The sequence below is a fragment of the Genypterus blacodes genome, unplaced genomic scaffold, assembly GCF_046128005.1.
Source record: "Genypterus blacodes isolate CSIRO-AG114 ecotype Tasmania unplaced genomic scaffold, CSIRO-AGI_Gbla_v1 ptg000030l_1, whole genome shotgun sequence".
In the NCBI taxonomy this organism is placed as follows: domain Eukaryota; kingdom Metazoa; phylum Chordata; class Actinopteri; order Ophidiiformes; family Ophidiidae; genus Genypterus; species Genypterus blacodes.
Window position 1 is genome coordinate 6,253,055 of NW_027466843.1, and position 26,946 is coordinate 6,280,000.

The window sequence follows — 26,946 nt, forward strand, 5'->3', positions numbered from 1 at the left end:
GATTCATTACTGCAAACATCTGATTTAAACACCTCCTCAGCATTCATCAGTGAAGACTTGATTTCCTCCTGATCTGCACAGTGCTCATCTGGCATAGAGGTGAAATGTGTGCCAGTGATCGGTGAATGTAAACAGTCAGGATTTTCAGTGTCTTCATTTTGTTGTATTTCAACATCTTTTGCTGTTAAAAACTGTACTGTCTCCTCACTCTCTGGATCAGATTTCTCTACTTCTCTGTGACCTTGACTCAAAACTAATGAACATTCAAATGACTGCGTGTCACTTTGTCGTGAGTAAAACTCAAATGACTGCTCTGTTTCCTCCTGTCCACCTCTCATTTTAGCCTCCTGTTCCATCTCTTCAAATGTTTTGATCTTTGCAGCCATTTTAAACATCTCTTCTTCTGGAGTAAATTGTTTAGTGGTATCATCATCGTTACCCTCATCTTCGTTAGAAGAAGTCTGTTCAATGTTTATTTGAAGATTGTCACTGTCAGAGGTTTTTGGGTCATCGCCATCATGTACTCTCTCATCTGAGAACCTATGTTCATGTTCCATTTCACCACTGTATTGCACCGCATTTTTGTCAGAAGCAAAACATGCTTTGAGCTGGGATGCATAATCCTCATACACAGCTGTTTTCACTACAACTGTGAATTCTGGATCCTTTGTTTGAGTTGGACTTCCTTCAAGAGAATCTGGACAGGGGGATTCTCTGGTGGGGCTTGGCTCAATTGAATCAGGAGACTTTGAGGATCTATCCTCCATGACAGGACTTGCCTCTAGTGAGTCTTGATGACACAACTCCTTTGGTGAGTCTTCAGAAACCAGGCTCTCCAAATCTGCTGGTCTTTGTGGTGGATTAGAACTACACGACAATGGTGCAAATTCTTGTGTTTCATCAACAGAGTGAAGAGAAACAACTGGGTCCTCCTGATTATTTTTGCACACAATGATTGTCTCATATGAACTGCTAATGTTAACAGTGCTTTCATTTGGATCATTAAAATGTGACACTGCGTTGACTGAGGTTTTAATTTCAGCCTCCTGAGATGAACAACCCACGGAACCTTCATCTTCATCATCATGAATCCACCCACCTCCCAAAGCTCCTTTGTCATCAATATCTTTGTTTAAATATGTATCTTCTGCTGACGTACCAGTTTCTCTCTCAGTGTCCCTTGTTAGTATGACTTGTGTGCAAGTCTCATGGACGATATCTTCTGGGTGGCTTTCCATGACCACTGGCTTTTCCTTTAGATAGTGATCTAAGTCACTGGTGAGCAGTGACAGCATGCCTGTCACATTCTTCTCATTTGTAGAATGTTGGTGACGTGCCTTTCTCTCAATGTAAACCTCTTCCAATTGTGTCTCTGTTACTGTCGCTTCACTGACTTGAACGTTGGTCTCACTTTTTTCATTTGTCTGTCTGTTTGTCAGAGCCTCCAAGTCGGTACTATCTTCTGATGGCTTATCATCATATGTTGTAAGGTTTTCCTCATCTGAAGAGGTTTTTCTGATTTTGGGAAGAATAACTTGTTCAAATTTCTCCTGATTAACATCCTCTTCTGGAGGCTTGCTGATCACTTGATTGTCCTTAAAACATTGGTCCAGGTCACTATTAAGCAGTGATGCCATACCTGAGATTTCCTTTACTTTGGTAGATGGCTGATATGAGGTATTTTTCTCTAACAATACTTCTTTCATTGGTAGTTCATTGGCAGTCAAGGCTATCCCTGATGATTTGGCTTCTTCTGAATGACTCTCTGTTTCATCACCCTTTCTTGTGTTCTCATGTTCTTCCAACCATGCGCAACCTCGTTCTTGTGTTCTGTCTTCTACTGTTGATCCTTGGTTTTCATCAGTAGAAAATGTGACTCTTTCTTTGTTACTGTCTTTTCTTAAGATGATTTGTTCAAATCTCTCCTGTACAACATGCAGTTCTGTTGGTTGACAAGCCAGAGGTTTACTTTCTAGACACTGGTCCAAGTTGTTTTTTAAGAGTGATAACATCCCTGACATATCTTTTGCTGCATTGGCTGTCTGGTTAGATGTATTCCTCTCAACGTGGATTTCACTCAGTTGTGGCTCCTCAATACCCGTCTTTCCTATCACTGGGAGCTCCTGGACATCAATGCCAGTTTGTGAAACAATTAATGTATTTTCATGTTCAATTGTGGTATTTCTTTGACACATTTGATCAACTTGGATTTCCTGTGAATGCATGACATACGCATGAGAGGAAGTAGATGAAGTAAGGACTGAACGGTTTGTTTGATTTTCCTCAATTTCTTTGGAGCTGGAATGATGGGTCCTCACCTCCACACTGGGAGGGAATTCAGCCATACCTTCATGCTTTGGACTCTCAGGACTCTGCTCATCATCCTTCTGATTCTCAATAACAGAGGCACTATCACGACTGTATCTTTTAACACAGGTATCAGAGATATTTACTGGACATGTCATCGTCTCATCAAGCAAACTATCTTCAGGTGCATCTGACTGATACTTCCCATCTTCTGCTGCAGTTTTCTGCTTGAAAAGCTGGTACTCAGGACTGTCCTCCAACTCGGCCTTAATGTCAGCACTGAAGTCTTCAGAGGGTCTGCGATCAGGGCTGATTTGTGTGTCTTCTGATGGGGCAGGGCATATGACTGGTTCTTCTAAGTGCATCCCGCCAATGCTCTCCACAGACAACTCTGTCTCTGCTCTCTGTGAAGTAACCCCTACACACTCAAACATTCCTCTTATTCTTTCTGTCTCTTCAACTTCGCAAGTATCCGAAATCAAGGGTGATTCCTCAGGGCTCTCGCGCATAATGGTTACTGTTTGGTTCTCTATGTTGTGACATATGTTGGCATCACTCTGTGGATGAGTACAACTCTGAATTTGGGTTTGTGATTCTGGCTGCTTTGTAGGGCTGTGGTCAGTCTTCTGTGTCTCTTCAGAAGCTATTGATTCTGAGACCAAAGATGAAATAGAAGGAGCCATGGCTTTGTGTTCAAAAAGCCCAGCTTTGTTTTTGGATGGGTCCTGCCCTGTCTGGAATGCTTTCATCAACTCCTTAACAGACATAGTCTCTTCTAACCTTTCTGTCTGAGATCTGGGGGATATAGGTGACATGGGAAGTTTAGGAAGTTCGGGCATGTCTGCCTCAGTCTTCTTTGTGGAAATGTAAGACTTTGTCTGTGGAGTTAGTGTCTGTGTATTTTTCTCCTCCTCTTGAACCTTTTTCTGTAAAGCTTTGACCTTTTCCTTGATGGAGCCAATAGGTGTCTCAACCACCCTAGGGGAAGCTGGAGGTTCCATAACTGGGGCAGGTACATGATCACTGTCTTTGAGAACAACATCCCCATCTAAGGACTCGTCTGAGCTCACCCTTTCCAGTTCTCCTTCAGAGCTGCTATATCCAGAACGTTCTCTGTCTCTAAGCTTCTTTCTGACAGGTTTCTTAATAACTGGGGGATGACGTTTTCCATCATGTTTTATAACAACCTCCTCACACGTGTCTTGGATAATATCCTCTTGAGAACTTGTCATTACAACAGGCCTCTGTTCCAAGTATTGGTCCATGTCCATGCTGAGGTGTGAGACCATGCCAGTCATGTCTCCAACCTCTGTGAGAGGTCTACACATAGACTTCCTCTCAATGCAAACCTCGGAGAATACTGTTTCTTCAACTGAGGTAATCTCTGTCTTTGTTCCAGCCTTTGTCTCTGAGAGGAACACCCACTTCTCTTGGTGAGCATCATCTTGCTGTTCTTGATCTCTGGTATGTGTTCCTTCTCTCAGAATCTCCCCAACCATCTCAAGCCTTTCTTTAAACTCTTCCACAATGTCCAGAGCTTCTCCAGCCATTCTTGTCTCAAACCCTCTAGCTCCATCTCTGTCTTCATCAGTTGAGTGTTCAATCTGCTCTGCTGTCAAAATGGCAGACATTTTTATAAGATCATGCTTCACATCTGATATGTCTGAGAGAAGGTCCGGGCTTGCAAGGGTTGCAGGGTCAAGAGGTTGGTTAGTTCTCAGAGAGAACGTCTCAGTTGATTCAGACTCATCGTCTTCCATTTAAAATAATTTCCCAACCAAAAAGGGTAAAGAACATAAGGGAGAAATGAAGTAGGGGAGAGAGACATCAGAAAACTGTGGTCAAGTCAATGATATTATAATCCATCTTGAGTTCAGAGAGTAAGGACTGTCAGGGCAGAGGATAAGAAGTCTCAAAAAGAAGATTGGGAAGAGGATAATAATTTGACCCAGAGAGGTTCGGGGGAGTAGAGCAGCAACAGCATAAGCAAAGCAAGGACACGTAACAAAACAGGAAGAATGAGGACAAGAACGACCGATCCCAGTTGTTTGGTTATATATCCAGAAATGATAGACCAATAGTATAAAATGAAACAAGAATTCAAAAACAGAAAAACATAAATATGGAACAAATGGACAGGAAGTAAAAGTAACAGACAAACGAAACATCTCAAGATTGCGGTTGACATGAAGAGTCATGTCTTCCAAAGCATAGAAAACACAATAAGCTTTTAATTAGTATAAAAATTAAGAGAATGTAAATAGGTGTAAAACAATTAACTATCAGAAACATAATAGGGTCATCTTTTAAAAATTTAAGTCAGGTTTGAAAATTTCAAATAACTGTAAGGGATGTACATAATTCATTTCCTTCGCCTCAGATATGTATGAGCATATTGGCCTACATGAGACTACACTTATTTACTATAGAATTACCATACCAGCTTAATTTTGGTTACCCTATTGAACATTTACAATGTTTTGTGACCATAAACCACTATCAAAATAATCAGCGAAGATAATCACTATGTCAAAATGAATGAATATATATTTAAAGAATAATAAAATGTGAGGTATGAAAACAACTTAAGAGAGTTGGTGAATGAAGTAGAAACATGAAGATAAACAGCAAATTGGTGACCAAAATCACAAAAATAAAAATGATGAGAATACAAATAAACAAGACAAAATTATGCAGACACTTTTACAAAAGATAAACAACCTGATGTTATTTCCATGCAGGGCAAATTAGGATTGTCAGCATGCCACTGTGGCTACTGTTAAAAATTGCTGGTCAAAATGAATACTTCTTACACATTAATGCCGCTAAACAAACCTCTCCTCATACTCACACAAGAGATTCTATCATTAATCCCTTTCAAATGAAAACTTGATTGCAGTAAAAAGTATTCGTTTCAACTTTGTTTTTAATGATGTATAATCCAAAATAAAGCCAGGGGTCATACTTAGGCTACCACAATTAAATGAAAATGGGTGAGTGAAGTTGGGAAAAGTCAATGGATTTTGGAGTGGGAGTAAATGCTGTGTACATCAGCCATTGCATAACTGCCAGTGAAAATGTGATTATACACACTGTTAGTAGAGGAAATTAGGAAAACACAAGTCTAAATATCAAATATCAAAGATCATACAGGTTCTCATATTGCTACATGTCATGTGGTTTGCTATCTTAATCCAGTAAAGGCTACAGTGTATCAACTAGTATATGTTGTAAGGAACTATTTCTAAAAGATTTGTTTAAAATAAAGCTAAAATATCTTTGGAAAATACTTATAAACTGTTTAACACTGTCACAAGAGACAAACGGGCAAAACAACAGAGTTCCACTTACATTTCTTCTCACTTTTTTCACTCTGTAACGACGTCAAAGAGGAAAAGTTAGTGACTATTGAATGACACAATTATTCTTCATACTCTTGTATCAAATTAACTGTTTATTTACCTCGTCATCTACATCTTGGTCTGAATCAGACTCCTAAGGAAAAGAGTCCAACAGTTAGAGGCCAAACAATCCGATCACTCCCAACAAATGTGACTAATCATTACTGTTTCACACTAAATAATATGCAAACTGACCTTTGAGTAGGTTGGGAGGGTAATGTTGAGGTTGCAAATTGCATTGTGGTTAAGAGTGCGGTAAGTGCGTGGATCCTTGGTGAAGGACAACCGACCACACGGTTCCTGTGCTGTGTCCCTGATCTGTCCATCAGTGAAACAACAGTCCATTAATGAAGTATATTTAGATTTGAGTGTCTGATTGACACAATAAAAACAAATGTCTGATATTTCATCCAACGTGAAGCCATACTTTGATAAAGAGGGCTAGTCTGTTCTCTTTGAAGGCAAAGAAGCTGAACACATGGTGCTGTCCACTCTTGGTAAGAGGCACTAGGTTTCCAAAGCAGTCAGCAAATATTGGTTTCCCCTCAAGAACCTGTAAATATTTGGGTATGACAGTTGTTCAAGTGATTCAAACAAACAATTAAGAACAGCATCCATTTAGTTAACAATCTGCCATTGTCACTGTACCTCTACATCTCGACTCCTTGCCACTTCGGTGAAGTTCTCTTGCTGCTCCAGAGTTTTGTCCATCTTGTCATCAGTCATGCAGAAACAGCGCAGGCGGGCCTCAATGGGGTCCAGGGTCTTGGCAAAAATGACAAACTTTGCCATGTATGGGACGCAGATGATCTCCCTGTACAGCTGAGAGGCAAAATTGACAGACTCCTGGACCTGTCTACAGTCTATCAGCCAGAACCTTTGGATATGAAAGAGATTTCCAGTCAAAAACTGATGATAAGAGAACATTTTGGATCAAAAGAATGAGGGAAGTTTTAAAACTTGAGGAGGCTTTACCTTGCTGACACATTTGTGGTGAAGGAAACACACTGGTTAACAAATGTGAGCGGTGTGGAGCCAGTGATGTCCTCCCATTGTGCAGGAGTGGTTCCACCTGAAACACAGGAACAGGATTTGTTTTCCAACCTCATTATATGCCAGATATTACCACAAACAGATATGGTAGCTTTCAGTGTTCAAGAGACACAGGGTTGAAGCAACTGTTTGTAAGAATGTGAAGTGGGTGGAACTAATTGGATGAATTGATTTGACTCCCTGCTAAACCTTCCTACCATGACTGAAAATTAAGTTAGCGAATCCCCCCCCTTGAGGCAAATTGTGTCTGATTTGGGAAAAAGGAGCATTTAATTTATAGAATCCAATCAGGATGTGAGAAGGATTTCAAAAAATCAGCAAAAGATGTTCTTCAAAGTCACACATTGTGGCTTTAAAAGCCAAACAATTACACTTCTGTTCTATATGCTCAATATGTTTGAGTTGTTATCATACTAACCTGTGATACTGCAAAGCAAACGTAACGTGGGGGTATCGCCACCAAACACTGGGTTTGATCCATCACTGGTGGAAGTCTTGGGAATAGGGATTGTCATGGTGATTGGCTTGTGGAACTTCCTCCTTCTTGGTTCCAGTGTGACGATTGAGCTGAATGTGGCCTTGTGACCAAGGATTTTTCTCACCACATCAACATCAATGGGCTGAGCCTAAAGCAAGGTACAAAAGATAAACAAATGAAACCATTTTAGTGACTGCCTGTGCTTACAATACACTGCAATCAACTCAGGTCAACGTTCATCTCGTACCTGTAGCCCAACTCTGATTTTCTTGGTGAGAGCTCCCTCAGGAAAAACAGCCTGGACCTGGGGCACAAGTGTACTGCTAAGGACCCCACCCTCTGGACCAATCAAATGACTGTCTTGCTTTATCCGTGATACGACTGCAAAATACTGTGGAAAGTCCCGGGTGATGATGCGGCATATTCTTTTCTTCTCAAGCTCCTCAGGGGAATCAAGTTCTGCAAAGGAAGACCAGATACAATATAAAACCCTTCTGAGATCTATCTATCTATCTATCTATCTATCTATCTATCTATCTATCTATCTATCTACCTATCTATCTGCCTTACTTTCATCCATGCCATTGAGTATTTGGTTTAGTTCCTCCTCGGTGTAGTCACAATGGTGCTCCCTCCAGCTCTCTCCTGTCTCACTCCGCAAGATCACCAGCTCTCTCTCGGTGCCGCGTAGAGCTGCAAAGTGGGGGATCTCCACGATCACAGGCCTAAGAATGCGGAAAATAAGAGAGGTTGAACAATACAGCGGGTCGTAACATTACACGCAGCATAATGGATAATAATGGAGAATTCTACTTGAATAGTATATGATCCACGTTCCAAAGAAGAATAGAGTTTAAATGTGAGATAAAAACATGCAACAGTGAAATGAAACCTGAAAAATAAGCATACAAAGAAAATCCATTGCACATTCAAAAAAAGAATCCAACTAGAAATGGATCTAGGGGCTGGAAGGAAAGTTGGGAAATCAAATAAAAGTATATCAGGAAATTCTGTAAAAAGGGTACACAAGGTAGAAGGGTATGAATGGGTATGTGACCAGGATTCCAGGGTGGCAGTGCGTCTCTGACACATGGCCCCTACCCGAGGAATTTGGTTCCTGGAGGACCCAGCTGCAGGATGCGACTGACCAGGCTCTCACCCTCATTCAGAGGGGGAGGAGCTGTAGGGAGGTGGAGCTTACTGATCCATACGCAGCACAGAGGGAGATTGAAGAAGAAAGTATGAAGCCCAAGCAGTGTACACACACACCCATACCACCAACCTCTCCACACACACACACACATACACACAAAATCCCAAACTCACACTTACCCAAGAAACTGAGCCCCTGTGGGTCCTACTTCTATGATGCGTCCAGCCAGCCCTTCACCCTCCACCATAGGGGGCATGGAGGCAAGACGGTGTCTCTTCACGAGTCGACATGTCACCCGTGTAGGTGCGGAACACTTTCTTGGTGGTACAATGATTCGTAGGCCATTGTGACGGCAACCACGCATGGCCCCGCCCCTGGCATCAACCATAAAGCTAACAAGGAAGCTGAGGAAAAGGGTCAGATACCAGTTAAATAAAACAAATATTAGAATAAAGACTTGAGCCTCCATGCAACAAGCAAGCACCAGGAGATTATACGTCATTCCATTCTGTTGTATTACAATGTTTTCAATCATTTCCTGTTTCATTCCGTTTGACATTTGCAAGGCAGGTATGTAAGGAGGAAGGCATTAAACACGATTCTTCCAGGGAGGAACTTCTGCGTCAAGGAGCAAAAACATACAAAATGAATCATGATTTACATATCAGATGTGTTCAGGCAAATTAGTGCCTTCAAATAACATTCAAGCTTTATGTTGATGAAATATAAGCACATGTCAAGTTAACTTAGGGATGACCCAAAGCCAAACTGTAAGATCCATATCAGAGTTGATCAAGCTGATCACATTGTGCTGTTCAAACAGGAAACCTATGATCATTGTGGGCAAAACATTGCGTGCCAAAGCACACAACAATAATCAATGGTTTCAGTGACAATATACACACTGAATGATACTGAATGAACTATTGCTATTGCAAATCCTAGCTATCAATGTGTTCATCAGACTTTAACACACTAGCAAAATGTGATTGAAACATCCCAAGTTCAGATTATTTTAAAGCATGCAGTATGAAATCATGCAAACAAATAGCAATGTCAGAATATGATGGATAAGGATAGTGTATAGGAAGAGGTAAGAAAGAGACAGTAGCCCAAATAAAGGGTATCACCTGCTGTTGTCATGGTCTAGGCACGGAGAGGAACGGCTAGAAGCAGAATACAACGCACACAATCACAGACACGGCCAAGACCCAAGAGTGCAAAGGAAAGCAACCAGAGAACGAAGAAAAAAAGAGAATAGAAATGAGCAAAAGTGAGAACAAAAAGCATGATCAGTGACAGACAATGGACAGAGAAGATAGAACACAGAACACAGACATGAAGGAGTTGAAGAAGTCCTAACTAAAGATGAACACAAGTATGTGAAAAAAATATATTCTCTGCTTCTTAACATGTTCACTATTACAGCCGGTGTCAGTGTGTGTGTGTGTGTGTGTGTGTGTGTGTGTGTGTGTGTGTGTGTGTGTGTGTGTGTGTGTGTGTGTGTGTGTGTGTGTGTGTGTGTGTGTGTGTACCCAGAGTGCAGCAGACTGGAGGACAGCACCACATTATCGAGGTGCTCTGCGCCCCAGCTCAGCCGGAACGAATCCTTTTCATGCTCTCGAGACAGAGATGCGATCTACAGTGTTTAGAAAACAAATCAGTCACTCCACAGGGGTTTATCACATGGATTATTTAGTAACAAGATGAACTAAACCAGATAAATCACGTAATAGGATTAAGTAAGGGTTGAGTAAGGGATTTAAAAGACTGTAGAGACGCTCTGTCCTCACCTGGTGGCTCGCTATCATGTCTTCGATGAGGACGCCATCCCTCTGCTGGAAGCTTTGGTGAATGGGAGTCTGACTGGGCCTGTTAAGAACCATCACCATGTTTATATACTTGCACTCCATTGCATGTATCTTTCTGTATGTATCTAGCTGTGGTTCTGACCTGTCCAGGTTGTGGCTCAGGTAGCTGAAGCCGTCCAGATAGTGTCCTGGCAGAGAGTCGTCCCCCAGCTCTCTCAGATCCTCCGCTCGCAGATACTCCCCTCCGTCGCCTGTCATCGTGTCTTCACCTTGGAGACAAATGTGTGACGCTTGAGATCTCACACAACAAATCATCGGATTTTGTGAGGCTTCTTTTATTGATCTTTCATAATTGTATTCTTAGACTGTGTCCAAATTACAGTCATAAAAACAATATTTCTATGCAGTTAGATAAAGAAATTGCATTAAAATCCAGTAAAGTAGTGGAATTCATTTGTTTCACTAAGACCAGATAATGAATTAAAGGTTAAACTACACAACAACAATCCAGCCATGTTAACTTCAAAGACTTTCTGGAGGCAGACATGCCAGATTCTAAAGGTTTGGAGTTCTATCTATCTATATATCTCATTAAGTTACTCTACATAGTGAGTACGGCTGCAAAATGACCCCACTCATTAGTATAAACACACGCAGCAAGCAGAGGGGGGCACACGTTTTCCTGTACCTTCTAATTCCACAGACATGTCACTGAATGGCTCGTCGTCCATGAGCATCAGAGCTGTGAAACACGCAGCTTTAAGAACTAAATCGCCCACAACGCAAAGCACTCAGCTCTGATAGTGTCTGACTGGGATGGTTTAGAGATTTAAAGTCACTCACCCTCTTCATCAGACACATCCAGGATCTCAGTCATGGTCTCTGGGACGTTGAGCTTGTGTTTCTCTGTGACCGTCTGACAAATACAGTTGGAATAGGAAGATGAGAGAAGTGAACTGGGCTTCCTGTTCAGTGTCTAAACTAAACAGGAGTCGTCTAGACGGAGAGTCAAACATGGAGTTTACCGTTGTGGTAGTGATGACCTCCTCGGTGACGACCTTTAGCGTGTCCACCACAGAGATGTAACCCAGGCGTCTGGCTATGGACAGGGCAGTGTTTCCATTCTAACAGAGAGAATCCAATTGTTTTCATAACACAATGCAGATTTATGAGTGTGTAGCGAATAACGATTTGTGTTCTTTCTTACCACAGTAGTCGTATTGGGTTTGGCCCCATGCTGTAGAAGAACATTGATTATGTGTGTGTTGCCCTGTTGTGCTGCCTGGTGAAGTGGTGTGTATCCATTCTGCAGAACAGGACAAGGAAATGAGATCTTTATTTATTTACTTGTAAATGAAGGCATTTGTTATAGTTGTTCACCTTATTCATTGACATGTCTGCCCGCTTTGCCTATCTAATTCTTTTATGTATTTACGTGTCTAGATTTTCATTATTCATTCAGATCCAATAACAATACATGATGAATTGCAAACACTAAAATCAATCAAGAAGGGACTTTAAATGTAACTTATCCGGTCATTACTTGTAAAAGAAATCAGATTGTGTCAGACGTTTCATCTCTACCTTGGTTTTGGCGTTGACGTTTGCGCCGTTCTGCAGGAGGAAGTTCACCATCTTGACATTTCCGTAGTGACAGGCTACTATCAGAGGCGTGTATCCCAGCTGAGAGGGGAGAGAGGGCGAGGACATGAAGGACACAGAGGGAGACCGAGACACTGTGCTGACATGACGCTGCTGTTCAACTCAGAGTGGAAGGTTTGTATGAATACATCCTGCAGCGTTTGTCTGAGTCTAATTATCAATAAACACCGAAACTACCTCGCTCTCTGTTTCCGTAAAATCCTTCCATATCTTATTTGTTTTATCTGAGGTGTGTGTGCTGTAAGTGTGTGTGTGTGCGTACCTTAGTTTGCTGGTCCAAGTTGGCATCGTGTTTGGCCAGAACCTCCGCTGCGCTGACTCTGTCCTCCTGGGCTGTGAGATGCAGAGGAGTCAGCCCGCTCTGAAACACACAAAGCCCCAGTCGCCTCAGCATCATTGAGAATACACAACAACTACAACCTGCAGTGAGCATGAAAGAGTAAAATAACGCTGAGCATCACAGAACACACGAAATAAATGCTTAAATACATGATTTCTATATTACATTACAGCAAACGTGTAGTTCCTCGTGTTGTAGGTGTGTATTTGTGTGTGTGTCACCTTGGTGGGGGTGTTGACGTGAGCTCCTTTTCCCAGCAGTAGAGTAACCATCTCAGCATGTCCCTCCTGAGCGGCCAGGTGCAGAGGACTGACTCCCTGCTTGGTCAGGACGTTGGTTTCTGCTTCATACTGCAGCAGAGCTACAGCGATGGCTTTCTGGTTCTTTTTGGCTGCGATGTGCAGAGGGGTGTAGCCATTCTGCACAGGAGGGAGGAGATAGAAGTTAATATCCAGTTGTAACTACACCTGCTTTTTCCTTTTCTATGACGCAAAGTTAAAAAAGCAGGGTACACCCCAGGTTCTGTGAGAAATGAACTTGTTTTCTGTCTTAGTCCTGTTCTTTTCCTGTTCCTCTATTCAAAGCCCAGGTGATGCTGGGTGCTTTAGCTGTAATTTTGTTCCGCTTTTGACAGAACTAGGCTAGGTGCTTCCAGTTTCCTTGAACTATCTTTGTCTGAGATTAGACACATCATCAATTTCTCATGTGACTATGAATAAGACAGCAAACATGCATATTTAACAAAAGCTTGTTTCGGTCAGCAATTTCCTAAATGAAAAACAGGTCGCCACACAAGTCCTAAGTGAAGTGCTTTAAAGCTTAAAGCAAACTGCAGAGCTTAATGTCACATGTAACAGAGTGAGAGTGTCTGACTGAGGTTCTTTCCTGTAATAAAATAGATGAGTTTTACCTTTGCAGTGGCGTGAGGCGACGCTCCTTTATCCAGCAGCAGTAGTGCCACCTCTTGGTTATCATAATGAGCTGCCACATGGAGGGGAGTTAGGCCATTCTGCAAGAGGAAGAGTTGCATTAGTTGGAATAACCTCAACCAATTCCTTAGCTTCTATTCACATAAACGCATCAGTGCTGCTCACCTTGCCAGCATCATCAGGCAGAGCTCTGCGCTGAAGGAGGAGTTTTGCTACATCAAGGCTTCCATACTTGGCTGCTACATGTAATGGAGTGAATCCTTTCTGTAGGGGGGGATAAGAAATCAACCTAATGCTCAGTCACAATGCCCAACCTTTAAAGTTTTAATGTTGAATTTCATATTTCAGGCTCAGTGTGAGAAACTTTGCACTGATACTCATAAAGTCTTGTTTTTCCCTGCTCACCTTGGTGGCCAGAGAATGTGACGCTCCTGCCTCCAGCAGTATAGCAGCGGTCTCTACCTGGCCCTCTCTGGCTGAAATGTGGAGGGGAGTGTAGCCGTTGGTGGTGGCAGCATCTGGGTGAGCCATGTGCTGCAGCAGCAGCTGCACAATATCTGTTTCCCCCAAACGGGATGAGATATGAAGGGGAGTCTGGTCCTCCTGTGCAGGAACCATGAAGAGGTCAAACATGATTGAATAGAGAGGGAAATTGGAAATAAAGAAAGGACTGATGATGGAGTTTGTTCTGGTTAACAGCTTGTCCTTAAACTCACCCTGGCCATTGCATCCACCAGCGCTCCGTTCCTCAGCAAACACCGAACCACTTCCATCTGACCTGCCCTCGCTGCCATGTGGAGAGCCGTCTCACCACGCTGCAACAACAGGCCCAGTGGATCAGTGAGAAATATTGAGACATAGTTATTCGTAACCATGAAGAATTCAGCATTTGCTTGTTGCTACTCACAATGTTACAGACATCAGGTGATGCTCCATTTTGCAGCAGGAGCAGGACAATGTTGAGGTGGCCCATGAAGGCGGCTACATGGATGGGAGTCAGACCGGACTGAGCGCGAGAGAGAGAGAGAGAGAGAGAGAGAGAGAGAGAGAGAGAGAGAGAGAGAGAGAGAGTATCGACCGAACGTTACTCATGTATCAATGCATGTAAAACATATTGAAAATTACATAATCATCTTTTGCCCATTCTGTTCTGGTGCAGGCAGCATGACGGTCCTCACCTCAGTTATGGCCTGGATGGAGGCTCCGTATTTTACCAGCAGCTCCATCACCTTCACCCGGTTTTTCTTGCACGCGATGTGAAGAGGGGTGAAGCCATTCTAGCCAGGACATAAAGACAGTGTGAGTGACAAATCAACTGCCTGAATTCCAAATCATCAGAGCTGCACCAAGGTTTGAACCCTTTGAGGTCCCTACCAGAGCTCGAGCGTTGGGGTTTGCTTTCTTGTCCAGCAGCAGTTTGGTGACTCTGTAGTGACCACAGTGAGCTGCAACGTGCAGCGCTGTGAGGTAGTCCAGTGTGACATCATCAACAGGCGCCTTGAACTGCAGCAGGTGTTTCACACACTCAACGTGGTCTCCCTGGGCTGACATATGCAGTGGGGACAATCCGTTCTGTGTGGGGACACAAGAGAAGACACAAGCAAAGACTTAAGAAACGTGGCAGATATGAAGAGTGAAGTTTAGATTTATTCATTTTAGATTAAAACTTCCTGATATTTTTGTACAATATTCATCCTACAGGACACAATAACTCAACGTATTCCTCAAATCAAAGGATAAACTCTGGGCTCCACTGCAGCACTGACGCAGCCTGGTCATACCTTGGTTCTGGCTAAGATTGGGGCTTCTTTCTCCAGCAGCAGCTCCACTGCTGTGTCATGTCCACTCCTGGCTGCACAGTGCAGGGGGGTCAGCCCATCCTGGAGGACACAAACACAACGTGTTAAGATCAACCCTTTTCTATGTCCCAATAAGTGATCACTAGGGGGCAGCAGAAGTCCTCATTTGTCATCATGGTTTCATCATGAAGTTAGAGTCTCACCCTGGTTTTAGCGTCTATCTGAGCTCCTCGGTCAGACAGCAGGGAGACCATGTTGGTGTTGCCTCTCTTGGAGGCCACATGCAGAGGCGTTATGCCATTCTGACAGGACAGATGAGGAATGGACAGTTTGGAACACAGCATCGCTTAAATCATATCACATAATCTATTCTATTATCATTTATGTTCTCATATTCTTATGACTTCCAGCAATTACTATAGAATCACAATGTTATTATGACAAGCTAGATAAGTTAAACACGCAGCTGTGAAAGACTCTAAGTGAAATCATACATCGGGTCTTCATAGACAGCAGTGTGTGAAGTGTGATGATATACTGAGAGATTAGGAACGGGGCGTTACCCTGGCTGTGAAGTCCACAGCAGCTCCTCTGTTCAGCAACAGGGTGGAGACGTTGACATTGCCATAGTGAGCAGCGATGTGCAGAGGGGTGAACCCACTCTGTTTGAGACAGACAGGAGACGGTGTGGAGAGAGTGAGAGAGAAAGAGAAAGGAGAAGACAGTGATAGAAGACAAAAGGAAAGGGATTAAATGTTTCTGCAGCACACAGGAGAGGGAAACCTGATTAACTCATGCAACATCACCACAGAGCAGCATGCTGGAAGAAGCAACCAGAACTACAAACATAAAGAACAACAAATACATACAAGACATAGTACATGCACATATCCTGTTGTCCTACCATGCTTACTAAAAATGTATCAATAAAAAAGAAAATCAAAGCACGTAGAGACATGAATAATGCAAACGAGACATAAAGGATTTAAAAACTAATAAATGAAGCAACTATATGCAAGATGTTTATCTGCTGAGACAGACAGATGGACGTTTATATGTGCGCTACATATATAAATATCTACAGCACAGAGTTGCAGCGGTTTTCACTCCTTACCTTCCCATTCTGATAGACATGGTGCAATTTAATTAAAAAACAGAGTTAACTTAAAGGTCGAGCAGATGATGTTTATCAAAAAGGAAAGAAACAACAATATGACTGTGCTTGACAATACGCATGCAGAGACTATGGAGAGAAAGAGAGCACCAGATAAAGGGGGGGGGGGGGGGGGGAATTAAAGGCATCTGTATGAGTTTGGTTCATTGTTTAAGTATGAAAAACTGTAATGTCATTACAGTATTTAAAGAAAAAAGGAAATGAAATATAATATTTCAAATGCAACATTCTCTGGAATCGATCTATAGAGCATCATGTGTTTGAGTGTCAGCCATGCAGGAGAGTAGAGTAGACTAAAGCATTGTAAGCTTCATGCATGCGTATTCATTATAAACAATTCTGACATGCAGGAGTCCATAAAGTCCCCATAGAGCGAGGGACAAAGATTAAGACTAGAGAGCTGAAAGAGATGGTCAGAAAGGATTTAAGAATAAAAACATCAAACAGAGATGATGAGTACAATCAGTCTGTATACCTCTGTGGTTCTATTGACCATCATCTGGGTAGGATGCAGAGAGAGAAAGGGGAAATAGGGTGTCGGGTTGTTAGGGAAAAGATTTCTTTGGAGGATTCACACAGGGCGAGTTTCGGAGGTAAACACACGAATAAACACAGAAACGCAAGCAGACAATAAGGCTGAATAAATACTGAGATCTGTGCTTGAGAGGAAGAATACATAACAATATACGGCACATCAGAGGATATATGGTGCTTTCAATTATATTCAAGAATCTGACTTCTCACACCTAAAAAGATGGCAGAAGTGAGAATTATATTATTATAATTATTATAGATTTATAATTAATAAATAATTTAGATTTCACCAAATCCTGGCCTGGACCTCATGTAGCATGTCACTGTTCAGCCACTAGAGGCAGCAGTTTGCGATTTTTTTGTTTTTCAAATGTAGGAGCTCATATCCACAAAGAGAAACAACATGTTTGCAAAGAGCTGCAAGTGAAATTTGTGCATCTAAACATGAGTGGACTGTCAAATACATCTTTACTCTACCTGAGAAAGGCTTTCTGTGTTCATAGCTTAATCTTTCCTTCCTAGACATGCGACACTGGTGCAAACTGGTGTTTGTGAGAGGACCTCTTACACTTATATTTGATTTGTTGTTCTAGAATCCTCTCCCATCTTACACTCCACCTTCCTACAATTCTTCCCTCCCCCCTTCCATCCCTTCCTCCCCCCCTTCCTCACCTTGGACTGAACGTCGGCGTTGTGATCATTTTGGAGCAGCAGAGCGGCAGACTTGGTGTCGTCCTTGCGGGCCGCGATGTGCAGGGCTGGCAGACGGACTTTACCCTTGGTGTCGTGCTCCAGGAGCAGGGACACCACGGAGTTGTGGCCCTGCTGAAGAGCGATGGCCAGCGGAGTGAAACCATCCTGAGAAGAGATGTGCAGAGTGTGAAAGACTGCAGTCACTTCAGATAAAGGGAAGAGGAAACGTGGACAGGAGTGTTTATCTACCTCGGTTGCAATGCTTTGGTTTCCTTCATTTTCCAACAGGTAACGCACAACCTCCAGGTGATTCTCCTGCGCTGCCATGTAGAGTGGAGTGAAGCCATTCTGCACATAAAAACACACATTTACACCCACACACACGTACAAGGAGAGTTAGCAAACATTACGTATCTAATAGTTTTGTGACCCTCCTCACCTGTGATTGAGCATTAACGTCAGCTCCTCTCTTCACCAGCAGACTGATTACTTCTCTCTGCCCAGCCAAGGAGGCAATATGGAGAGCAGTGTTTCCTTTCTGCAACACAGAAGCACATGGGTTAGTTCAAACAGCCAAGTGTGTACGGGTGTTTGTTCGGACCTCCAAAACATCTCAGTTTGTTGAAACATGAACAGGTGTGACAGACTGAGATTCATTGTATGTGTTTGCATCATCATCATCATCCCACATGTGCAAACGAACCGTGCACTGATGTGTGGAGCGTCCGCCTGACTGTTTATTTTTAGTTCAACCAGGAAGTGACAGTTACTGATTGATTAATCAGCGTATTTATGTCACTGAAGGACATGAGCGTGGAGGGCAACAGATTCTTTGCTGCTGTTTACTCTTTAATGACTGCTAAGCCTGATGTGTGAGCCTGCCAAGCACTCACTCACACACTCTCCCATCTCCCTTCATCCCACTGGCGGGGGAATTACTCAACTGTGAAGCAACCCAGAATCCTGAATGGCAGCGTGTCTTCATTTCCAGACAGCAACTCAGTCTTTGAGCAGTGGACACATATGAGACATTCTTGACAGACTTACAGAGAAGTGTGTGTACTTCTTCACCTCCCTACAGAACTGTCTTGCCTTCCATCGACACCCACCCTCTTGAATCAGGTTTCATACAGAGATGTGGACCCCCATATAGTGATTTACACATAAACCTGATACCCCTAAACCCCCCCTGAGACATTTCTACTAAAGAGCAATGTGAAGGTGTGAAGGGTACATTTGGACAGACGTGTGTGTGGCTACACCGGCTTTGCAGAGTGAAAAATACATTCCGTGCACCTTTGTGGCAGAGTCAACAGGCGCTCCTCTATCCAACAGTTCTTCCACCAGATCCGTGTGTCCCTCTTTAGCCGCCAGATGCAGCGCGTTGAGGCCATTCTAGAGAGAGCAAATACATCAACACAAGTATTATTATTATCATTACAAAACTGTACAGTGCTCAAGGGATTACGATCATTCGGTAGCAACGTTTGGCTGTGTCCAGACTTTTCAGACTTTTCGGGCTTGTGCAATTCACTCCAACAGCCCTGTGAAAGGCATGTAGTACAAATCAAAGGGTTGATCCTCTGGGGAACATTCAGTAAAGCTCATGCCAATCTTTCTTGTTTTATCGAGAGACATCGCTGAAATCAGTTCTGAGGCCAGTTCTTATCCAGGGGGACGTTTTCAAAGAAATCCAGTTACTTTTGAAAACATTCTGTCATGAACTGAAGTGTTGACTGGAGGGAAAGCGTTATAATTATTCCTCTGTGGACAAAGTGATGTCATCAACAACGTCTCAAGATAATCACAGTTGACCGCAAACCAGACTGACAACAAGGTGCTTCCTCTTTTGATGTTGATGTTTATCAAAAAGGAAAGAAACAACGATATGACTGTGCTTGACAATACGCATGCAGAGACTATGGACACTTTTCTTTCTTTCTTTTTTACAGTGTAACATGCACAAAAAAGCTGGTTGGGTTTTCAAAGACAGAAGACAGTCAGTCAGTCAGTCAGTCAGTCAGTCAGTCAGTCAGTCAGTCAGTCTGTGTTCCATGGCACCTAAACAGCAGGGGAACAAAAATTTGCTCCAAAACTCAGAAAAGAAGGGTTCACCTCATCCTCATCTTCATCCATTCTGTGGGGTGTTCCTGATCAAAGGTGCAACTAGGAGAGGCTTTTTAAGTCCTACTTTAGTTTCCCGACCTCAGGCTTCACTGCTTCTCTCTTCAAACCAGATACCAGTCTTTCTGTGTCTCACTTTCATTAATTTCCTTCAAAACCTTTCTTTGCTCTCCTCAATCTCTTCTCGCCCTCTTTGGTCCAACCGCTCTGTGCAATGGAGCTCCAGGCTTCAGCTAACCGGCCTCCTGCTTCAGGATCCAAAGCTGTAGATGATACAATGCGTCTGCTTCCTTCTCCCCGACCCCCTGCAGGCTCTGTCCGCTGGGCAACAGAGAGTAACTGAGCCTCCTGGATCTGGAAGCGTTCTTGGCACCGATGGAAAGAGAGGCGCCGTTATGTTGCTAACACCCCTTTCATTGCCCTTCCCTTGCATCACACACGTACAACATGCATACACACACACACACACACACACTCCTCTGAGTTTCCAAATGCCAAAGAGCCACAGGAGGTTCATGTTTCTGCCTAGTCACAGAGGGTATGTAGGACACACACACACACACACACACACACACACACACACACACACACACAAGTATGCATAGTCATATTTAGAACCCACTGAAAATGCCAACCTTTCCCAGACAAGAGGGCAATCCTCAGAGGCCCGAGCACGTACATGAATGTGTGGAGCCATACAAGGAATTGTGCGACTTTAGGATGTGTGATTATGAGTGTTGAGTCATCGTCTGGCAGTCATGATCTGTACACAGGAAGTTTCAAATTAGTCTGTTAGAGAAGAATTTAAAAATCGATCACTACTTTGGTAAAAGGCCTCGTAGAAATAGTGGAAGCAGCACAGATCAGAGTTTTATGGGCATAATTATAATCATTATTTTAATCATTATCATCTTATAATTATCATCAGAGTGTCGATATACTGAGAGGAGATGAAGTGTTTGTCACGTTGCATAAGTCTGCTGAAGCGTCATCCCTTCAGCTTATCTGTACCATCCAGAGCTGTGTTGGTGAGATGTGAACTCCAGGCTCTTCTGTTATTGCAGCGCTCTGTAACGTTCCCCTCGCTGACACAGCACACATTACACAATCTCATTAGAGTGTTTCAATCCCATTTCACCCATTATGTATTCCATGAGAGGCAAGCCAAACCCACAGCAGATACACACAAATACAGCCCAGGCTCACACACACACACACACACACACACGCTCATACACACATGCTGATCAAAATCCCCTTTTCCACTGCGAAGTCAGTGAATGATTCATTTAGCTAATGGACATTCAGTCATACTCTGTGATCTGTGGCAGTGTGTAGCTCTCAGTGTGTAGCGCTCAGTGTGCATTCAGTTCAACATTCACGCCTCAACGGCCCACTGCCTTTGTTATCACCACACACACACACAGGGTGAATGGTCGAGTTTATTCAGCAGTTTTGTCGGCATAAATGGAGAAATAATGCAAATGTGGGCAGATTAAAGAGGAATATCACTCACAGAGGGATTAACTTTAAAGTAGATTAGAGGGGAAGTCTGACCTTTTATTGAAACAGCTAAAATATGCACAAACACACATATACACAAGTCATCTAAACAAAATGGAAATCTGAGGAAGCACAACCGCCAGCTACTTTAATAGCAAAACCACTCTAGATGTTGTGTATGTTTGTGAAGCTTGCACGATTCATTATGAGTATTATCTTTCCTCATCATTGAAAAGGTGCTTAACTCCTTTATTAGATTCATAAAATTGTCTGCCTGTGGCTTTGGCAGACAGGCAGTGTATCCCTCTGCTGAGCGTACTTGGACAAGCTTAGGCCCTTGGCGCCTAAGTCTGGCCCTCGCCGCCGTGCCGCTGCTTTCTAGGATCTGGGCTCTCGAATTGTAAATTGCCAGGAGGAGAATAAGACTTTAAATGTTCTGTGATCTGAGCAGCCTTCGAATGTGACTGCAGGTTCTCCATTAATATTGATATTCCGCTGATGTTCCACTGATGCAATATGAGCAATATCCTGGGTCCTGATGGTATTCCTGACAAACAAACAGCTGATATCAGGATACAGTAGCACAATCTGTTGGAAACTGATTGCTGCCACTTCCTATTAAGCGCAGCAAACATTTTAGATTCCAACATAAAGCACTTATTTCCTGTTGATGCTCTTAACGGCAGAGGCCCTGACTGTACTGAGCCTACTGGTTATTGGATTGGATAATGTTTCACTAATTGTATGGAGTGGTTTTCCTATGACATAACTCTGATCCTCTTTCCTAGAAAACAAGCTTCGCTGCTAATCACTCAGAATATAAAACGCTGGAGTGATCGACTGGATCTGCACTTCAATCAACTGCTGAAGGACGACATACATTATTTAATTCAATGCTAATAAATATGAACATGGGGCTACTTTCTGTATGTCACTTTTTCTGTGTGTGTGTGTGCGTGTGTGTGAGTGGGTCAGTGCTGTAATGCTAAAGGTCAGACGTGAAGACAAATGCACAGAACTAAACTGTACAGATGATCTGTCAGATGATCGTATTTGTGGAATTTGTCTCTTGTTACTTTCTCTCTCTCTCTCTCTCTCTCTCTCTAACACACACACACACACACACACACACACACAAACAGCTATGTGCAGCGGCAGTGGGATATAAATGAAAATGTCACTGTCACCTGACGAGGGCTCAGATGTGATCATCTGACTATTGACAGACATTAGAAAGGGCAGGACTCTCCTGTTGCAGGGAGGGAGGTGTGTGTGCCCGTGAGCACATGCGGGGGTGTGTGTGCACTCGTGATTGTCCAGGATCGCAGCCACTAAGCAGTCAGGCCTTCCTGTGGGTCGGCGCACAACACACAAAACAAAGTGACGGTGCCCATGACAACAGATAGTAGAGGTGTGGGAGGGACGCTGCCACTTGCGTGCCAACCAACCACAGCTAAGGGTAAAAATAACTGCTGTTAAACTGCTGGAGAGTCACAAAAGGGCAAAGAGAAGACAGCAGGGAACACGAGGAAGAAGGAAAACTGCCCACTTCAATCTGACATCTAAATCAAAGGTCACGATGTCGATTTATCATCACAATGTTGTATTTTTTCGGGAAATTCCAGTGATGGTTAAGGATGTTCTTGCTCTGCTGTCACACTTTTGCACCTCACTTCTTCCATGTTTCCTTCCCTAAAGAGTTTATTGATCAAACACACACTCCTGCCGCTTCATGCACAACATTGCCTGGTATCTGCAAATGCAACAACATTATTTACAGGGCGACATTGGCAGAAGTGCTGTTGTGAAATCTCTCCTGCCCGCTGACAGATTCTCTGCAGCTGCACCGTATATTCCACCATGCAATGCTGCCCACATGTGCACACACTCATCACCGTGCATGCCCACACATGCATGCATACACACAGACACACACAAAACCGCACGTCGGCCGGTAGTGTGTGTGACTTGGCATAAATCATACAGACGGGACAGCGGTGGGGAGTGGATACAGACTTCTAGTGGGAAATAATTTAGCACATGCCTCCTCAGTGGAATGTGTGTGTGAGGGAGGGGGCCGGGGGAGTGTTTGGAGCGGGCGAGAGCAGCTGTTAGAGAGAGGCAGAGCATTCAAATGGAGCAGCTGAGATTGGAGGGGTGTGTGAGGGGGTGTGTGTGTGTATGGTAAAGTGATGGGGGAGTGGGGGAGGGGCGGTAGTAGCAGGCTTAAGGTGTGTGTGTGTGTGTGTGTGTGTGTGTGTGCTGATCCAGCTCAGTTGCGTGATGCATCAGTGACACAGCAGCAGAGCTCACGGATGGATTCAGCAGGTTTGACAGACGGACCAGATGACGAATTTAAGTGATGTGACAGAAACACGCAGTGTATGTGTGACACGCACCGTGAGCAAGTGTGTGTGTGTCTGTGTCTGTGTGTGTTTGTGAGACATAATGGGAAAATGACAGTTCTTCTTCTTCTCTAAATATTGCCGATGAGTCAACGTGGCTCAGGTGAGCAATATTTAGCAGAAAGCCAAGAGTGCAGACTAAGTGACTGAATCTGTATCCATGGCAACCAATATTCAACTTAATAAGCTTTATTAAGCTGATGGGTTTTCACCAATCAATACATTTTGGAATCATTTATATTTTATATTTTATGTATATGAGTGCAAAATGTGAAAAAGAAAAACCTTTTTCAGTGGCTGCATGCTTGTTATATGACAGATGAGCGACGTCATACATGAAGACAGGAAGGTGCTGAGTCGGCAGTGCACTGGATTGGGGGGTGGGGTTTGGGGCGGGGTGGGGGGGGGCACTTGCCATATGACCCTCTGATTGGCCAGATGGCAGCCTTCTACACACAGCTGTAGAGGAGGAAATGTCCAGACGCAGCCTGAGGGGAAGCTGCTCAAACGTATTCTTACCTGGTTACAGGTGCCAATGTCTACTCCACTTTTCAGGAATTCAAGGACTTTGTCAATGTTCCCCGCCCTGGCAGCTCGCAGGAAACTGGTGTTACTGTCCGACTGGAGAGATGAGCACAGAATGGGAGAAAGTCAGTATCAGAGCGTTTCATTTGGAATGGATTTATTAGGTATTGGAAATTGATCGATGTATTATTGACAATGTTTACTTCTTCTATTCTTAGATACAGGTTTTTTCTTGGTGTTTTTTTACAGGTTTTGCAGTTTGTTCTTCATATTATTCCAGTTTGTAACAGTGATCTGTTTTTGTGTTGCTTCTGTTTCCCCAGACAACAGAATGGTGACTGGTGTGGACGATGGAGGTTTGTGTGATGAGGCTGACGGTTGGTAGCCGGTAGGAAGAAGTCTGGGCCAACTTCCTGCTCTTATCAATACTTTGTCTGAGTAGGTTTTTCTAAATTTAAACACCAGACAGCAACACTGGGACACACGCACACACACACACACACACACACACACACACACACACACACACACACACACACACACACACACACACACACACACACACACACACACACACACACACACACACACACACACACACACACACACACACACACACACACACACACACACACACACACACACACACAGTACAATTACATACATCATTGGCAATAACAAATTGTTAGGAGACCAATTATCTCAACATTCCAGCCTGGATTCCTCAAAAAAAGCTGACCGAGCGTCTGGGAGGATGTAACAGAAGAACAACGATGTCAACACGCCCCCCTGCCCCCGACCTGGATTCAACATTAGCTGTAAACACATCCCGAGACAACTCCTTATATTCCTGTGTCACATTTCACATCAATCACAACTGCAAGCAGACACACTGGACAGTGACACACACACACACACAAGCTGGTGTCTTCGGATTGTGAGTTGAAAATAACGGACATGTAAACATTCTGTATGCTACCTGTGTGAGGTGAAGGAGCTTTCACCACCCGACTGAATGAATGTATTGATTTCACGGTGTGTTGACCTGAATCGTGGGCCTAAGGCGGTCGGGATGTCAAACACTCCTAGGCGTGTCTGGGAAGCAGCCATAACTCTGTCTGGGGTCAAAGGTGTCAAAGCAGGTCAAACCCCTCACGTGTGATGTTGTCATACACACAAACACAAACACAAACACACACACACACACACAGCTAAAGATAAGCAAAGGCGCACACAGAGACGTGGATGTTTCAGTAAGGAAATAAGGAGAGTTAGGAAAACAGCGTGAATCTACCATCTCTCTCTCTTCCTCCCTCTCTCTCTCTCTCTTTCCTCCTCTTACCGGTGTATCATCGACTCCCGATCCAGAGTCAGCAGCTCCATAAAAGTCGCTTTGTTGGTGTAAGTGGTTGTCACTCCCGGTGGTCTGTAAAGCTTTATCTGAGCCACAGGCCGGACACGTTGCAGTGTTTCCCATGGTTACCGACTCAACCTCCATGAACTCACTCAAACTCTGTGGCAGTAGTGTTTGGTTGATGCTCCAGTCCCCAAAGTTTCTCAAGGTAAGTCCTTAGGTCCTTAAGTAAAATCCTCTGGAGCCCACCGTGTCCTCTCTCTCTCCCCGTCCCCTCTCATCCCTCCACCGGTCCAAACTCCCTTTGCCTTGGACACCTCTGTCTCTCTCTCTGTCTGTGTGTGTGTGAGTGTGTGAGTGTGAACCACGACTATCTACTGCCCAGCCCGCGCTTCCTCTACATCTCTTTCTGTGGGATAACAACTGCAGCCATAAGCACTTTTAACCCTCACTGTCTCTCCCGCTTTGGCTATTTTTAACCCTCTATACACTTTAAAAACAAGCCCACAGCCCCGCGCTGTGTGTTTGTGTGTGTGTGTGTTTCCAGGGCGGGGTGCACGACAGCTGGGTGAGAGTCGCATCGGAGTCCGTAAGGCCTGCAGTGCTCTTCAGGAACGCCAAGCATAACGGTGGAGGGATATCAGTCCCGCCTGAACACAGCACTAAGATTCCATTACAGTTCATTAAAAGCTTACATAAAGCTCAGGGTTCATCATTAAGGGAATGTTAAAATGTTTTCCTTGTTGAGGCTGTTAGCTGAACACACACACACACACACGCTGTTAAAGCTGCCATATTCCCATATTCAGTATATCCTGTTGACAGCGGCCTTCATGTGTGAACTCATCAATGATGAAACTTCAGAAGACGTTAGAAATCTGAGCAAAGCCACACTGTTTCACTTGTCTGCCAGGTCAGCTGCTTGTCTGGTCCACCTACTGCAGGATGGACTGAATAAATACCAGCTGTAGTCTGTGTGTTTGTACAGCATGTATGTATGTAAACGGACCTGCAGCCAGTATGTAAGGAAGTATACTGGAATGCAACTTGTGACAAATGCTGTCAAAATGCACATCTGATGGAAAACATAAAGAGTCAGTGTCAGTCAGCGATGCAAGAGGCCGTCCTCATGTATAGTTCCATATCATACAACAGGATATGACACAGAATTCATCCAATTCAGCCTTATTCAACTCCCACACAGGACAGCAGCTTCACCTCCATCTATGTCAATCGAACATAGATTTGAATCTGAACTATCAATTTACGGAGGCATCCTTCCGCATAATAGCAGTAAGGACAGTAACGAGCGTACATGACACCCTCCGGATGATCTTTATGACCAGAGGGTGTGTGTGTGTGTGCGTGTTTTACCTGCCGCTTCCGCTCGGCTCTCTCTCGCTGACGTTTCCTCCTCTCCTTGGCTTTCTGCAGAGCTTTGTACTCTGGGTTAAGCTCCAGATCACGAGCTTTCTTCAGATGGGCCGCAGCATGAGCCATGACAACTGTTCTATTCCTTCAAACAACCTTTGCCTAATACTTAGTAGGTGGAATGCATAGTTATGACTCTTTTACTTTTTTATTACGCATTTACTTAACCTTTAAGATCAAAAATACCATTCAAATGATAAATATAGAGCCTTTAAGAGGGAAGCTACTAAACAATCCTCCCGGGAAAACAAGTGATGCTGAAAATAAACT

The 26,946-nt window shown here is 43.6% G+C and overlaps 1 protein-coding gene across 1 annotated transcript in view; it reads right to left on the reverse strand.

Moving 5' to 3' along the window:
* Window positions 1-26,745, reverse strand: part of ank2a (ankyrin 2a, neuronal) — a 64,752-nt gene extending 38,007 nt beyond the window's left edge. The window contains exons 1-38 of the mRNA XM_076145726.1: window positions 26,620-26,745; window positions 23,886-23,987; window positions 18,631-18,729; window positions 17,774-17,872; window positions 17,584-17,682; window positions 17,314-17,499; window positions 16,583-16,606; window positions 15,497-15,595; window positions 15,137-15,235; window positions 14,916-15,014; window positions 14,509-14,706; window positions 14,313-14,411; window positions 14,042-14,140; window positions 13,851-13,949; window positions 13,540-13,737; window positions 13,300-13,398; window positions 13,116-13,214; window positions 12,427-12,624; window positions 12,128-12,226; window positions 11,788-11,886; window positions 11,411-11,509; window positions 11,229-11,327; window positions 11,047-11,119; window positions 10,186-10,472; window positions 9,928-10,031; window positions 8,572-8,796; window positions 7,810-7,964; window positions 7,487-7,698; window positions 7,180-7,387; window positions 6,684-6,780; window positions 6,357-6,585; window positions 6,136-6,261; window positions 5,904-6,026; window positions 5,770-5,802; window positions 5,659-5,680; window positions 3,543-4,060; window positions 3,378-3,457; window positions 2,348-2,424 (exon numbers count right to left, since the gene is read on the reverse strand). Of these exons, the coding sequence (XP_076001841.1) occupies window positions 2,348-2,424; window positions 3,378-3,457; window positions 3,543-4,060; window positions 5,659-5,680; window positions 5,770-5,802; window positions 5,904-6,026; window positions 6,136-6,261; window positions 6,357-6,585; window positions 6,684-6,780; window positions 7,180-7,387; window positions 7,487-7,698; window positions 7,810-7,964; window positions 8,572-8,796; window positions 9,928-10,031; window positions 10,186-10,472; window positions 11,047-11,119; window positions 11,229-11,327; window positions 11,411-11,509; window positions 11,788-11,886; window positions 12,128-12,226; window positions 12,427-12,624; window positions 13,116-13,214; window positions 13,300-13,398; window positions 13,540-13,737; window positions 13,851-13,949; window positions 14,042-14,140; window positions 14,313-14,411; window positions 14,509-14,706; window positions 14,916-15,014; window positions 15,137-15,235; window positions 15,497-15,595; window positions 16,583-16,606; window positions 17,314-17,499; window positions 17,584-17,682; window positions 17,774-17,872; window positions 18,631-18,729; window positions 23,886-23,987; window positions 26,620-26,745 (5,086 nt within the window). The remainder of the gene's footprint in view (window positions 1-2,347; window positions 2,425-3,377; window positions 3,458-3,542; window positions 4,061-5,658; window positions 5,681-5,769; window positions 5,803-5,903; window positions 6,027-6,135; window positions 6,262-6,356; window positions 6,586-6,683; window positions 6,781-7,179; window positions 7,388-7,486; window positions 7,699-7,809; window positions 7,965-8,571; window positions 8,797-9,927; window positions 10,032-10,185; window positions 10,473-11,046; window positions 11,120-11,228; window positions 11,328-11,410; window positions 11,510-11,787; window positions 11,887-12,127; window positions 12,227-12,426; window positions 12,625-13,115; window positions 13,215-13,299; window positions 13,399-13,539; window positions 13,738-13,850; window positions 13,950-14,041; window positions 14,141-14,312; window positions 14,412-14,508; window positions 14,707-14,915; window positions 15,015-15,136; window positions 15,236-15,496; window positions 15,596-16,582; window positions 16,607-17,313; window positions 17,500-17,583; window positions 17,683-17,773; window positions 17,873-18,630; window positions 18,730-23,885; window positions 23,988-26,619) is intronic.
* Window positions 26,746-26,946: the final 201 nt, after the last annotated feature.